Source organism: Xenopus tropicalis, chromosome 2 (genome assembly GCF_000004195.4).
Source record: "Xenopus tropicalis strain Nigerian chromosome 2, UCB_Xtro_10.0, whole genome shotgun sequence".
Taxonomy (NCBI): Eukaryota; Metazoa; Chordata; class Amphibia; order Anura; family Pipidae; genus Xenopus; species Xenopus tropicalis.
Genome location: NC_030678.2, coordinates 42,060,283 through 42,076,368, shown reverse-complemented (window position 1 = coordinate 42,076,368; position 16,086 = coordinate 42,060,283). Strand labels below are relative to the sequence as shown.

The 16,086-nt window shown below is 38.7% G+C and overlaps 1 protein-coding gene across 27 annotated transcripts in view; it reads left to right on the top strand.

Moving 5' to 3' along the window:
* The window catches only part of eln1 (tropoelastin 1), a 76,567-nt gene that overhangs the window by 41,608 nt on the left and 18,873 nt on the right, over window positions 1-16,086 (top strand). For 22 of the 27 annotated variants that reach the window (XM_012957190.3, XM_031896089.1, XM_012957209.2 and 19 more), the window contains 13 exons: window positions 204-245; window positions 1,000-1,065; window positions 1,704-1,757; window positions 2,544-2,675; window positions 2,753-2,800; window positions 6,060-6,200; window positions 7,072-7,110; window positions 10,296-10,325; window positions 11,451-11,483; window positions 13,347-13,373; window positions 14,082-14,117; window positions 14,902-14,997; window positions 15,938-15,970. In XM_012957190.3, the coding sequence (XP_012812644.2) occupies window positions 204-245; window positions 1,000-1,065; window positions 1,704-1,757; window positions 2,544-2,675; window positions 2,753-2,800; window positions 6,060-6,200; window positions 7,072-7,110; window positions 10,296-10,325; window positions 11,451-11,483; window positions 13,347-13,373; window positions 14,082-14,117; window positions 14,902-14,997; window positions 15,938-15,970 (777 nt within the window). 27 annotated transcript variants of the gene reach the window in all.

Sequence of the window (16,086 nt, the reverse complement as noted above, 5' to 3'; positions counted from 1 at the left end):
GTCTGCACTGGACCTACAGCCCTGAGAGCATTTAGTATTTGGGTAAATCCAAAACTTATGGATTCAGTTATCCCTGGAAATTGATGCCATTATTTTACATCAGCTCAGACCTGGTGTAACCCTTTTAAGTCATGTGGCAAATAATAGTGAGTTTATGATGTTTGTGTGACTATGTTGAATAGTACAGTCTGTGTCTTTTACAGGTGGATATGGACTTCCATACACAGCAGGAAAGCCTGGATATGGTAAGTTTTGCAATAAAACCATATACATTCAGCAGGCAATATTTCCTGATATACTGTTGAAAACCAAATATTTTTTCTGGTTGCTATGGGCTACCAGACCTGCAGAAAATAGTGTGCCTGTTAGTCCTTTGCCTGCTAAGTTCCTAAATTATCATATGCAAACTGGGAGCTATTGCAAAAGACTTTTTAGATCCTCACAAGTTCATGGTTCTAAGAACTAAAGAAAGATCTTTGTTTTTGCTCAGAATACAGTAATAACTGAAAATAATTTGGTCCCTCTTAACTCTTGTTCAGACCCAAGGAGACATCCCAATGATCTTCAAAAACTTACTAATGGCCTCTTTACCCTAAGGCCACATAATAATATCAAGAGGGACAGTTGCCTCAAACTATAATACAAGAGTCAGTATTGTCCATTGTGATTTGATGAGGCAGATTGTGAAGACCACTGCATAAATAATATCAATAGTCTAAAGTTTGCTATATGTCTGTAACCCATAGTAACCAATGCTAGATGGTAGCATTTACTGGGCAGCAGGTTACCAGATGTCGGCAAAATGTAATACTTTTTATGACATTACCTGAAAATGTTATGGTTGGTGAAAAGATATACAAACAGCAAATTCAGCCATTCATTTGAATACTTGAACTTTGCCCTGTTGGGTGTCATGGTTCAGACCCAAACCTCAAGGTCTCTTTGTTTGCAGCCATATTGTGTATATTGTTGCAATGTTATAACTTAGTTTTATTGCAGGCTATGGAGCTTTTGGTGCCGGGGCTGCTGGGAAGGCTGGGAAGGCTGGATACCCCACAGGAACTGGTGAGAACATAATATTCTTCACTCTTAAATGTGACTGTGGATAACCTAATTATCCAGGAAATCTTATGAAACAAACCTAATTTAGCACAGTCCTCCACAAGGTATATATTTTACTTAGGCCATTTACAAATGTTTTGGCTTTAGAGCATACTATGAGGCTCATTTACTAAGGAGTACAAAGTGCACTCCAGCTTAATTGTGTGCACACACTTTTGTGCAAGATACCAGAGGTTTGTAGGTTGTGCACCAATGGATGCAACTTTCACCTTCACTTAATGTTTAACCACATGCATATACAGTAAGCGTCAGATGCTGTGTATGCTACGTCGATATTATCTATATGAGAATAATTGTTAAAAAGGAGACAACTCAGATGTTGGTTTAATGAGGTTTGAATTTCAGTATATTCCTGACATAACCTATACTGTCAAATAAAGTGCACAGGCGAGCATGAAAGGCACCTGCCTGGCAGCCAGATACTTCCCTAAAACTAATGGGGATTTTGTTGATGTAAGTTTTTATCATTTATTGGGAGACTCCTGCCTCTGATGCTTGTGTAACCTAAGGTGAAACATCTGTGCTTGAACAAAATCTAAGGCATATCTTTAGCTGTAACGTCCTGTTGGCTTTGTGTTTAGGGGTTGGCGCCCTGACAGCAGCACAGCAAGCTGCAGCGAAAGCAGCCAAGTATGGTAGGTCCCCCTTCTGCACTGTGCATTATGCTATGGTTTCTTAACACTGTACTCCAATCGCTAATTACTCTTTTATTAAGTAGTTGCAAATCCCTTGTTTCCTTGGTTAGTGAGTTTAGATTTTCTTGGTGTGCTTGTACCCATTAAACTAAATATATATACACTACACTTAAACATTAATGCAAACATTATCCAAAGGGAAACTAAATATATAACCTGTCTGGGACCAAACAGGGAAAACTAATATCAAGGGCCCTTTCACAGCATTATTTAGAGAGTACAAAATAATAAAGGTGTTATATAGGAACTATGAAAGGGCTAATTAAGTTTTAGGTGGGGGCACACCGGGAGAATTTCTAGTTCTCTAGAAGGTCCTTTACAGGTCATGTTTAATACATTTAATTCTAATAGAGAACATCTACATAACCATATGGTTCCCCTAATTTCACATCTTATTAGCCATGGCAAGGTTCAGAGAAATGTAAGTGGTAGACAAGAGAAGTTAAATATCACAATGGCAACCTGGTGTGTTAAAATGAGAATGTATGTTGCAATATTCCTACATATATATGGCATGGGGCTCGTGTTATTTACAAATAAAATACCCTGGTTGTTGTTTAAGTCCTTATGGACTATTCCTGCAGGAAGTATGATCTAGATTAATTAAATTTAAAAAATAGGCTAAGCCAGCTGATAAAAAAGGCCATGCAATTTGTGTTTCATAGCTGTCCTTAATACAGCATACCCTTTATTTAAATGCTATTTCTTCCCTTTCCTTCATTCCAGGAATTGGAGGTATTCCTGGAGCTGTTCCTGGTACTGGTCTAGGTGGGGTTCCAGGTTTAACGCCCGGAGGTGGCGCTGTACCAGGTGTGGTGCCTGGTCTGGTCCCTGGTGCTGGAGGAGTTCCTGGAGCAGGTAGAAATATTGGAGGCAGATGTGAGAGAAGTGATCATTTTCATATTTGTCATATTTTCTTTGCTGTCTTGTTTCAGGCATTCCTCAGCTTGGAGTCCAGCCTGGTGCCAAGGCCTCTAAATATGGTAAGTAAGTGCAACCCAAGTAGCACCTTATCGTGTTCCAAAAGAGATATTTGCTGGTGGCTTTCCTTGCTGTGAAGGGAATTACATCAACTTGCAGATGGCAAGAGCAACTGGAGTTGGCAGTTGCTGTGTCAGTGACACCTAATGGTTTTAGCTGTAAGCCAACATTCCAGATTTAATAACATGCTAATATTTTACCTGTTTAACAAACTGCTGAACTCACTCATATGTTTTCCAGTTAAAGTAAGCCTCTAGCAGAATTTAAAGGGACCACAACACAGACCTAATGGACTATGTCAGCTTTGAAATAAAAAATAGGTGCCTGACGTGGGCCTGACGTGTTATTCCTATCCTTCATTACTGTGTAATGGTACATGACACAGAGGGAGAACAGTTGTTACAGTTGTTTAATGAACCTCTCCCAGTGATTTGTGAAACGTATTTCAAAAGCTTACCAAAATTATTTATTTTCAGTAGCATATTTACAAACCATTAAGTTTCATAGCACTTAAAATCTTGCTTAATGTTAATATTTGAATTTAACTTCCCATTGTGTGCACAAATAGCTTAACCATCTAAAGCAAAGAAAGGCAGTTAATGCCATTTCATCAGGAAGACAATGATCCAAGTCTGGCATTATGAAGTCATTATAGTAGTGGATCCTATGGCACTGCCCCTACCTTAGGGGGCCCAGAGCTGAGAAAGGTGTGTGCTCAGCCTATGCATAAGCCCTTAATATTGTTGAACTGACTAAATGGCTGATACCCTGTACCTCCCACCTCACTTATGATACCTTGCACAGCCCATGAAGAAACCCACTTAGTGTGAACCAACCAAAGAAGGCATCAATTTATAATTGATAATATACAAAAAGTAAGGGTGTATCCTGTACCACTTATAGTATTTGTGGTTATTGTGGCAGTATAGTTGCTGGGATATTTTGGACTCCATTATACACATTGCATCAGTTTATGTCCGATAACTGACAGGAAAGAACTTAAAACGTCACTTTTATTTAATCATTAAAAGAGATCAACCCCATTAATAATTAAAAGCAATTAAAACAAAGCTGTACAGAGTGTATCAAGTATTAGGGATATCACCCCCTCCCCCACCCTATCACCACTCAATCAAACAGCTACTGTATATGACATTGCCCAGTATCATAATTTCATACACATGGGCTTATATTGGTTTGATCTAATAACTTAGGCTATTGAGTATAAATTGGCATGCATGGCGTATTAGTAATGTGCCATGCATACATGCAGGTACTTCATTAGTATTACCTACAATTGGTCTTTAGCTCTCCCTGCCTCCCACCATCCAGCCCTGTTAACTCCAAATCACCCCAAACTGCCCTCGCTCCCTGGGTTACTGAATTATAAAATAAATAGATGAACAACATTTTCACATCTGATATCTCACATCTGAAACCTAGTTGTTGAAGTAGGGGGCCCTGCCCAAATGTTGGACTTCAAAGGAGGATTTGAACCAAAAAAGTCCAACAAAAACACCAAATAGTAGTATGCAAGTTAAGAGGAATTGTTCTTGGCCCCTGGGGCACTAAGGGGCGCACTCTTGCTCATTACCTAAAAGAGCCGGATGAAGAATCCAGAGCCCAGTGAAGAGTACAATCTCAAGATGCACAGCTTAGCCCTGTCCTTACTGCCCCCTGCACAGTATGTAGGTGTCTGCACTCCAAAACGGAAGACAGAGGCCTGTGGCTATTTGCGCATGCTAAAATCCAACATACAAAGTGCGAAAAAATGATTGCAGCCTTTTTTTACATTTTGCACTGCTTCAGTTTGCAAATAAGCCCTAAGATCTTAATATTGCTGAGAACTAATTGTTATCTCTCTGATGATATGGCATTAATATATATAACAGCTCTTCCAGCAAATACTGTGTGTCACTGGGCACATCACATGAGGGACTGGCTAGTATGGAAGCGACAGATTAACATGATAGTACCAAAATGGCATTATTTGTTCTAGTTAGCCTATTACCCCGTTATAACAGGACATGTATTATATTTACCAGTTATGGACGATCATATTTACTGTATGTTCTTTACTTACTTAAACTGCCCTTAAGCTTAAAAAAAGAAATACATTGACAAATTTGGTTTGCATAGGAATCCAGATTGGTCCAGGCATCCCCACTCTAGATGTGGTATTTTCTCTTTAATACAAACTGTTTTTAACTGCTATTTACTCCCAGGACATTAAGTAATGTTTAAGTAAACATTCTGAAAGAGAAATATATAGAATCAATCAGTGAATGATTGACTAACACATCCTAGCCAGTTGCTTTAAAAAGAGTAATTTAAGGCATATGGCACAGTGGGCAGTTTTCCAGAGGTGATTCAATGTTAGGGGAAAGTGGCCAAGTTGTGACTCATTGCCCCCTAGGCAAGTCACACCTAACACATATAATCAATACTGGGTACAGCCTCTTGGCTTGGCAGCATTTACTGTAGAAGCAGAAACATTCAGCTGGAAAGTCAATGAACTCTATGGCCATATTATTGACTAGCCAATCTGTTTCTAAGCAAGCAACTAATTTATAATATCTAGTAAGGACATCCATTGTGACCTTTTAGGTTGGAAATAGTCAACAGACTCAGCCTTCCGTGCTTCAAGCCATGTTTCCTCACATGGCATTTACCTAACAAATGATTTTAAAGGAACAGTAACACCAAAAAATTAAAGTGTATAAAAGTAACTAAAATATAATGTGCTGCTGCACTGGTAAAAGTTGTGTGTTTACTTCAGAAAGTCTACTATAATTTATATAAATAAGCTGCTATGTAGCCATGGAGGCAGCCATTCAAAGGAGAAAAGGCACAGGCACATAGCAGATAACAGATAAAACACTATTGTATTCTACAGAACTTATCTATTAAATGCTGTGTAACCTGTGCATTTTCTCCTTTTTTCCAGCTTGAATGGCTGCCCCTGTGGCTACACAGCAGCTTATTATATAAATTATAGTAGTGTTACTGTAGCAAACACACCAGTTTTACCAGTGCAGGGCAACAGTGCATTATATTTTTATTACTTTAAAGCACTTTCATTTTTTGGTGTTACTGTTCCTTTAAGCACAGGCAGTGTTTCTTTAGATCAGTGATGAGAAAGTGATGGGCAGATGTCACAGTGTAAATGTGTGTCCTAACATTTATTATTAATCTGAATTCCTCTGCTTTGAGGAGATTGCCCGTAAATATAATTATGAGCTACTTTTTTACAATTTTGAGGTTTGCCTGGTGTTGGTGGAGTACCCGGCGTTGGTGGTGTACCCGGTGTTGGTGGTGTACCTGGTGTTGGTGGAGTACCTGGTGTTGGTGGAGTACCCGGTGTTGGTGGTGTGCCTGGAGTTGGTGGTGTTCCGGGGCCAAGTGAGTATTAAAGACAATGTTATTGCAATTTTTTTAATATGTGATAATTATAAATACTTCTATAAGCCTTACACATTCCAGACCCTCAGTAAAGTATTCAGTGAATAGAAAGTGCCTGAAGCATATACTGTAGAGAAAGTTTTACAGTATGATTTGACATTTACTTGACTCATTTTCCATAGAATTGATTTATCATCCAGAAACCTTTACTGTGTGCTTTATAAATGACATACTTATTAACACTCCCATCAATATAGCCTTTTACACACCTGATTGTCCCTATCATGCCCACAGGATAGCTGGGAGCTATGAAATAACTGACATACAGAAGCTACTTTGTTAACACCAGTGTCATTATTATTAATATGGGATCCCTTATCCTGAAAACCCATTATCCAGAAATCTCTAAATTACTGTAAGATCTCCCATAGAGTCTGTTTTAAACAAATAATTCTAATATTTAAAAACAATTACCTTTTTCTCTATTATAATAAAACAGTACCTTGTACTTGATGATTACTAAGCTATATGAATCCATATTGGTGGCAAAACAGTCCTTTTAAGGTTTAATTATTATTTAATTGTTTTTTTACCAGACTTAAGGTATGAAGATCCAAATTATGGAAAACACTAGGTCCCAAGCATTCCGGATAACAGATCCTATACCTGTAACAGCATTTCAGTACATTTTCTAACATAGTTTGCTGATCAAAACTAATTGCACATTGGCTGCTATATGTTAACACTTAAAGGGGCCCTGTAGCATTCAACACTGTAGTACTATTAGGTAATGAGGTATGGCAGCCAAGCATTAGGCCATTTTGCTTGGACTTGTAATGTATTATAATTTTGTGTTTGTTTCTTTTCATAGCAATTAGTGGTTTGGGAGCTAAACCCCCGAAGATAGGAGGTGAGAATTATTGTTGTACATGTTACTGTTGCTTAATAATTATCATTTCTTCTGGCACTAATTGCATATTTCTCTTCTGTTCTGTAATTGTAGCTGGAATTGGAGGCCTTCCTGCAAGTTGGTACTATCATACTTGCAAAAGCACATACTCATGATATACTAGCATTCCTCCCAACTGTCCAGATTTTCACGGGACAATCCTGATTTTGAAAGCTCAGTCCGCAGTCCCAGATTCTTTCTGAATCTGCACTGAACGCAAAAAAAAAGATACAATGTTTCTCAAACTTAATTTAAAAAGTAGCTTTTGGCAGAGAGCCCAGAAAGTTAACTTAGATACAATTGTAACTAATAAGCTAAACAGGTCTCTTGGGGGAACTGAGACTCACAGCTTAAAAGGCAATTTCACCTTTTTAAGCAAAACTGTAATAACACATAAAACAAGACCCCAAAACCCCCAGAAACGTGTTCAAACTTTATATAACCTAGGGGGGGGTATGGTTGCAAAAATGGGTCCGGTCAAAAACAATCACTGCACTATGCATGGCATTTCTTTTTGTCCCTCTTTACATTTTTCAAATGTTGGGAGGTAATATATAATGGCAATACAATTACCCCAGCCTTACATTGATATTTTGTGACCATGAAGCCAGTGGTGGTATTTCTCATAGTACTAATGAATAGGGTAGTGTGACACAGTTCAATCAGTTGTACAAAAAAAAGCAGTCATTTTTATTTTTCATTTTTATGCTCCTTGTCCTGCTGCCCAATAATAAGTTTATATCATATGATCTTTACCTTTAACATCTATTAAGGCAATTTTTATCTATTAAGGCAAGTTTTATCTAAATGTTTCATTGAAGTGGTACACAATTTAGCCAGTATTTGTCTCACTCTGTTGCCTGGTTTAATTAGTATCTCTCCTACTTTCCCACCCAGTTACCAGATAAGCCAGCATCTCTCCCACTCATTTGCCAAGTTTAGCCAGTATCTCTTACATTAATTTTATCAGATTTAGCCAGTATCTCTCCCACTCCATTACCTTCCAATTGGTGCTTGTGTGTTACCCAACCATTTAGTCTGTAAGCGCTATGAGGCACTTATTCCCTGTGTATTTATACTTATTTATTGTATTTATTATAACACTTGTCCTCCCTGTGTGTAATTCTTTATATTGTAAGATTGTACAGTGCTGCAAACCCTTGTGGCGCTTTATAAATAAAGTTATACATACATACATTACCAGATTTAGCCAGTATATCTTAATTTATCAGATTTAGCCAGTATCTCTCCCACTCCATTACCAGATTTAGCCAGTATCCCCTTCCACTCTGTTACAAGGTTCAGTCAGTATCTCTCCCACTCCATTACCAGATTTAACTAGTATCTCTTCAATTAATTTGTCAGATTTAGCCAGCATCTCTCCCACTTTTCTCTCATCTCTCCCAGGGTTAGTCTGTATCTCTCCCACTGTTACCATATCTAGCCAGCATTTCTTCGACACGGGTATCTCTTATGGGTGCATACGCTCTGAACACACAGAGCACCCCTGGATTTATACAAATTAATTGGAGCTGCCATTAGAAGAGTCCATGATACATAGCTATTACTTTTTCCTTATTTTTTGGAGAATGTTCCCTCTGAACAGCATTTAGCCATTTGCGTGTCAATTTGTACTTGTAATATACGGACGAACACACAGACACTACTAATTTAGGACCGCAATCTAATTTTAGAATCTTAAACAAGACTTTGAAGCCAGGAAAACAATGATGTTCAACAAATATATTATTCATTAAAACTTGGCTTTCCAAATTCCCAGCTCTCTGGGCTCCAAGGAATAGCATCAGAAGTGGAAATGAAAAATTTGTGTTTTCCTGTTTTCTCACACACTGACTCCCCGATGTGTATAAAAATATGCCATTTATGCTATTATTGGAATTCATACTTAAATTCCATTCCGTAACGCTGTGCAGTTATTTCATTGTGGACACATTTCAAGATTCCTTATGAAAAAAGGAATATGTGGAAGTGTGAATGTTTATTGATGTGACTCCTGGGATATTCAATGCACTCCTGCATTCTGACTGAACACTGACCAGATCCCTTCTTAACCCTTAGCTCCCAAGGAATCACATTAGCTAAGAAATCAGCATATTGTCAGTCTGACCTGCAGGTTATGATGATGAAATCCTAGCTGGGGTATATATAGTAAGCCTATGTCTTGATATTTCTGCGTAGCAGATATCTGTATTCTACTAGATTCTACTACTCTTTCCATCAGTGGATGTTGAGATACAACTGAGATACACATAAACAACAACTGAATTGCTTCAGATTGGGTATAACTTGCCTAGCAATTCTACAATATTCCTACCTACAGCAACTGCCCTGCTGTGTGCAATCTTTGGAGGGGGGCCAAATTATTTGCTATACCAGCAGTGTAGTGCCTGCAGTGTAAACCATAGTCTCTGTATATAGAAATCAGAAATTAAATTAATGGTAAAAATAAATATATAAGTGGCTGCTATGGCCTATAGCACTAGCAGAACTGTGACTTTTTCGAATTGTTGCCCCCAAAAACTAAAATTTTTAGAATTATCTCACAAAAACCAGTGTAGAAAATCAGAAACCTGAAATTTCAAGGAAAAAGAAGGGACATCCGCCATTAACTTCTACATGATCTAGGCAAGTTTTAGCTGGCAAATTGTCAGATTCTAATTTTTAGCCGTTTGGACGCATAGTAAATCTCGAAAAAGTCCAAATCAGAAAAAAAATCAGTTAGTAAATGGCCCCGTTAGTGCCTTTTATTACATATGGGGGTATATGTTCTATCTTTAAAAAATCCTCTGGAAAATCGAGCCATTATGATTTTCAGTTGCAAGCCTGTGAAGCCTGGTGCAGTAAATTAATACTGACCAGCAGCTGCACACAACACTCATACCCATATTGTTGCACACTGAGATGCTGCAGCATTAAAACCCCCATCAGACATCATATAATAATCATGCTTTGAGCATAGTAAATATAGGCCCTCTATTTAACTAGTAAGCATTTATTATACCCTATTGGAAACAACTGTGGAGTAAACATCCAATCTGTACCTGCTCTATACCATTACCTGCTAGCTTTTTCACATACGTTAACAACAAAAAAAATTAAATATATTCTTATTGTTACTTTACCAGGTGTTGGAGCAGGTGGCTTTCCAGCAGGAGGTAAGTCATGGGGGATTTTATTATGGAGATAATGCATGCAAGGCTTGCAACTTTGCTATCAACCATATGGCCAGTTTATATTTTATATAAATAATTTGGCCTATCTTTTGTCCTGGCTCTATTACAGCTAAAAAAAAAGCTAATTTTCAGTGCAGTTTCTGCTGTGAGGTAGGATGAGAGCCTTGCCTCAGATGGGGGTGGCAAAAAGTTGTCCCTGTTAACTTTAAAGGCTGAATTATGTTATTTGTCTTATTAACGGCAATGTCGCACTAGGGGACTGATTTACTAATCCACGAATCCGAATCCCGAATGGGAAAAAATCGGATTGGAAACGAACATTTTGCGACTTTTTCGTATTTTTTTGTCGTCGTCGCGACTTTTCCGTGAATTGACGCAACTTTTTCGTATTGAGCGCTAGTAAACGGCGGGCAAACCTTTCCGATTTTTTGGCGACGGCTACAAAAAAGTTGCGACAATTCGTGCAAGTCGTAACGGCTACAAAAAAGTTGAGATAATTTATGGAAAAGTTGCGACGGAAAAATCGCAAAATACCGATCATTACGAAAAAAACGCATTCGGACGCTTTCAATCTGTTCGTGGATTAGTAAATCGCCCCCCCTAGGTGTTTCCTCCACCAGCATATTACATCAGGGGAGAAAATGCATATCCGCTTAACCCCCTCATCACTACACCCTGATAGACAATAAATCAGCCTGCTATTGCGCAGACAGGGAAATTGCATACTTTCTCTTTCCGCCTGTCAGCGCACAGTAATGTCAGGGCAGAATTTGAAAACAGCAAAGAAACCACTTGGTGTGAAAAGAAAGTGCTCTGTACACTAGCAATCCTCCCACCCGCTTGACCTGGTATAAACACTGAAGGAAAGCACAGGGAGAAGCAGGGTCAACAGGGGTGCTTTTGGGTCTGCTATATCAGATGGCTGCAGGCCCAGAAGTACCCCTGTTGACCTAATGATTACAGGGTCATACAGGGTCAGCTGTGTAAAAATGTTAAATTAGAGTAAACAGCCTATTGAAACTTTATTACAATGGTATTCCCCATGCATTTAACTTTCCCCTTATCCCCTAATGGGTGAGATAAATAACACTATCTTGTCTCCCACAGTTGGAGTTGGTGCTGGTGGGCTGCCCACTGGAGTTGAGAAAACATGAATTTTTTTGCATAGCAACAGAGCATAAAGTCTGACACTTTAAACTAATTTTCTGGGCTCCAAAAATTCGCAATTTACTGACTTCAATTTAAAGTCAGAGTACAAGTTTAACTTTTGCGCATGCCCATTTTTTATTTATAGTGGTTTCTTTACAGCTGCTCTGCTCTTTGTACTTCAGTCTGACATTCAGAGTGCCTTTTTCCTACGTCAGTGACCAAAGTGCAGTTTCATTTCCAAGCTGAAGAGCTGTAAAGCAAAGAAACACAAACATATAAACTGATGCTAAAAATAATGACCAGTTGCAAAATTTCTTGGAATTGTATTATAAATTTTGTATTAAGAAGTGAGTGTGTACCTTATCAATGGGGGCGATGTGCAACTTAAAAAGGCCCACTGAAGGTAGTTGGGGGGTAGGCTGTAATAGAAAGGCAACAGAGCTGCAAATTATGAAGTGCAGATATTGTGTGTAAGATGTAATTGTGTGGGGGTCAGTTATGAACTAAAGAATATATCTTGCCTACAGGTGAAGCTGCAGGAGGTTCCCAGTGAATAACTTCATTAAGTCACATTATATACAAAGGGCTACATTTATAATACATATTTCAAGACACTATTCTGTAGCTGGATATGGTCTATTAGACCCTTGCATGCTATCTTTCGGGAGCTCATATAAATCACACTTTCTGGAACTGAACATTTTGAATTGACATTAAAGGGGGCATTTACTAAGCAGCATCTTTTTGCAGTCCGGCTTTTTGTCGCTGAAAATCCAAATTAGTAGCAGAAAACAGTGTATCTTTTCAGAGATTTATTATGCAACAAATCTACAACAATTCTGAATCTGAAAATACTCCATCTAATCTGTCAAGATCAAGTCAATGGCAAATGTCCCTTTTACAAGTGGAAGATTTTTCTTTGCTTTGTTGTTTTTGAGGTTATTCGTGACTTTTGTATGACTTTTTTTTCATGCTTTTTCAGTTCAGTTTCTTGAACTGAACTGAAACTGAACTAGCCCCAAGAGTAAGCAGAGATTGCCAGACATTCTGACTGTGTTTGTACTGTATAGAGACGGGCAAAGACACAAAAGTAGGCATGCTTTTGTGAGTGCATTGGTTCTGTGATGGCAACAGTAGGAAACCAGTATTGAGACTGTGCAAAGAGCAGCAACACATTCAGCCTGTGATCAACATGAGGGTCCCTGCCTTCATTGGAATACCACATTGCAGGGTTTGGCAGATGGTTATAACATAAGCAGGCAAGGGTAAACTGATTTTTTAAAGCAAATAAAAGGAAACATCTGTTCCATGGCAGTTTCTAGCAGTGCAGGCAAAGAGGCACCTGCTTATTATTGTCAGGGTCTGGCATGTTGTATCTTGTATATGGAGCTAGAATAGGTATACATTGCATAACAATATTGTCCAGGGGATGTAAAGTAAAAAGCATCCCTAGTAATAAGGTGGGCTATGCCCAATAGAGTGTTCTATGCTAGGACACAGTATTTCTATCTGCATATTTAAGAAAATGTTTTTTACACAGGTGTTTCAAACAGTACATGAAACTAGGAGTGAATTATGCAATGAGACAGAGAGGCTTATTCCAACATTTCCCCAGCACTGTGTCCAATAGTAGCCAATTAGAAATGAAATTAATGGTAATAATAAATATATAAATGGCTGATATGGCCTATTGCACTGGCACAAATTTGTTTGCTGTTAGTAAATGAGCCCCCAATATGTGGTGCCCATCCTGCTTTATTTCTCAGGATTTAGTTGGTTGTATTTACTATATGTACATTGGTTGGTCCTCTTGATTTTTGACTAATCTAGATAATTGTATTTCTCTTCTGTTAGTTGGTGTCGGAGGTGTTCCAGGTGCAGGTAGGTAGACATACTTTTTAACATGCAACAAATATTGTGCATTTCTTTGTAGGGAACAGGGGGGTGTATGTATCCTACTCATGTATACATGTACATACATAAAAAAGGATATTTATATATTTACACGTGCACAATCAGCCTTCCACTAATAAAGGGAATTAGGGAATACATGCCAGAACAGACGGCCAACAAAAAAAGGGGTTATATAGAAAACCAATGTTTCTAGGAGTTTTGTTTTTTCCCTTGGGAAAAGTTCTGTAGCAGAAGGATCACTTTGACCTGCTATTGCTGTCTTGCTTGTATTGTTGTGTATACAACAGCTGTCTTACACATCTTATGAAACATCATTAAAAATGCAAAAAAAGGCATATTTATCAACGGATGAACTCTACTTTCACACATTGATACATACTCTTTTAAACTAACTTCAGTCTTTGATAAATATACCCCTTTAAGTGAATGTACGCTATCTTTAAGTTCAAAAAAACAGTAATTAAAACAGACCATTACTTCTGGTGCAGTGCAACATTTGTTACTGGTTTTACCTCACTAAAAGAAGAAATGTTCGTACTTGATTTTAAGTGAGTGTATTCCAAATACGAAGCTCTCTTTTCACATTTACTGGCATGTCTCTTAATGTGTATTACTTAGTGGTGAGTCCAGAAGCATTCTTGCTACAGATGTACAATGTTAATTCTTTTTTTTCAGGTGCATACCCTGCAGGGGGCAAACCACCTAAGCCAGGTAAAGTTGCTTAAAAGGCTAGATTATCCATGTTTAAATAATATAAACATAAAATAGCAGGTATAGTAGGGAGAGATGGTTCCTATAGTAGCAGTGGGGATAATAGCCTCTGGGAAGGGACTGTGGCTGTAGGATAGTAGGGAGAGATGGTGCCTATAGTAGCACTGGGGATAATAGTCTCTTGGAAGGGACTAGCTATAGGATAACAGGTATAGTAGGGAGAGATGGTGCCTACAGTAGCAGTGGGGATAATAGCCTCTGGGAAGGGACTGTGGCTGTGGGATAGCAGGTATAGTAGGAAGATATGGTTCCTATAGTAGCAGTGGGGATAATAGCCTCTGGGAAGGGACTGTGGCTGTAGGATAGTAGGGAGAGATGGTGCCTATAGTAGCACTGGGGATAATAGTCTCTAGGAAGGGACTGTGGCTGTGGGATAGCAGGTATAGTAGGGAGATATGGTGCCTATAGTAACAGTGGGGATAATAGCCTCTGGGAAGGGACTGTGGCTGTAGGATAGCAGGTAAAGTAGGGAGATATGGTGCCTATAGTAACAGTGGGATAATAGCCTCTGGGAAGGGACTGTGGCTGTGGGATAGCAGGTATAGTAGGGAGAGATGGTGCCTATAGTAACAGTGGGATAATAGCCTCTGGGAAGGGACTGTGGCTGTAGGATAGCAGGTAGGTAGGGTCACATTAGTGCATTTGTTAAAAAAAAGCAGTACAAGTTTTCTCTAAGGCAGCTGCCAGTTAAGTCCCTCTGTATTCTTATTTCTTGTATTTTCAGGCTATGGAGCAGGAGCTGGATTAATACCTGGGGGCGGAATAACACCAGGAGCTGGACTGGGAGCTGGACTAGTACCAGGAGCAGGAACAGGAGCAGGTCAGACATAAGAAGATTTGCAGATCATTGCATGGATTTAGTTTCATTACAATAATCTCCAGATTGTCTCCAGATTTCTGTTATCAACTACAGTGGCAATTTTACCTCATCTCATGGAATCCTATGAATGGGCACTATGCCTTGATAAATCTAACCTGTTTCCCTGCATAATCTTTTTATGTATGAAGGACCCCAGTATGAGAGCAGAAAATTTGTGCCTACCACAAAGTTCATAACACTGTGAAAGTAGACATAATGGCTATGCTGCTGTGCATAAATACAATAAGGGGCTGATTTACTTACCCACGAACGGGTCGAATGGAGTCCGATTGCGTTTTTTTCGTAATGATCGGTACTTTGCGATTTTTTCGTATGTTTTGCGATTTTTTCGGATTCTTTACGAATTTTTCGGATCCAATACGATTTTTGCGTAAAAACGCGAGTTTTCCTATCCATTACGAAAGTTGCGTAAAAAGTTGCGCATTTTGCGTAGCGTTAAAACTTACGCGAAAAGTTGCGCATTTTTCGTAGCGTTAAGTTTTAACGCTACGAAAAATGCGCAACTTTTTACGCAACTTTCGGAATGGATACGAAAAACTCGCGTTTTTACACAAAAATCGTATTGGATCCGAAAAATTCGTACAGAATCCGAAAAAATCGCAAAACATACGAAAAAGTCGCAAAATGTTCGTTTTCAAGTCGGAACTTTTCCAATTCGGGTCGGATTCGTGGGTTAGTAAATCAGCCCCTAAATGTCCGGAGGAGCCAGATATCAGTTGGGCTCCCCATTCGGATATTAAATTGCTTATGGTGTAAAGCTCACCATTAACCTATCATAATCTAGAGATACAGATACTAATGTACTGTAAATTCTGCATTTTACAGAGATATTCCTAATGTCTTATTACAACACTTGTCCCATTATTCTTCTGTTTTTCAGGCTTGTACCCTGGAGGCAAACCACCTAAACCAGGTAATTATGTATAGCTACTCTGGATTTCAGAATTTGTTAGCGCCAACAACCTGTGCTCTAGTATTGAGTGTCGTGTTTTTGGAAGCAAAGTGCCTTTACATTGTATAATCTTTTGT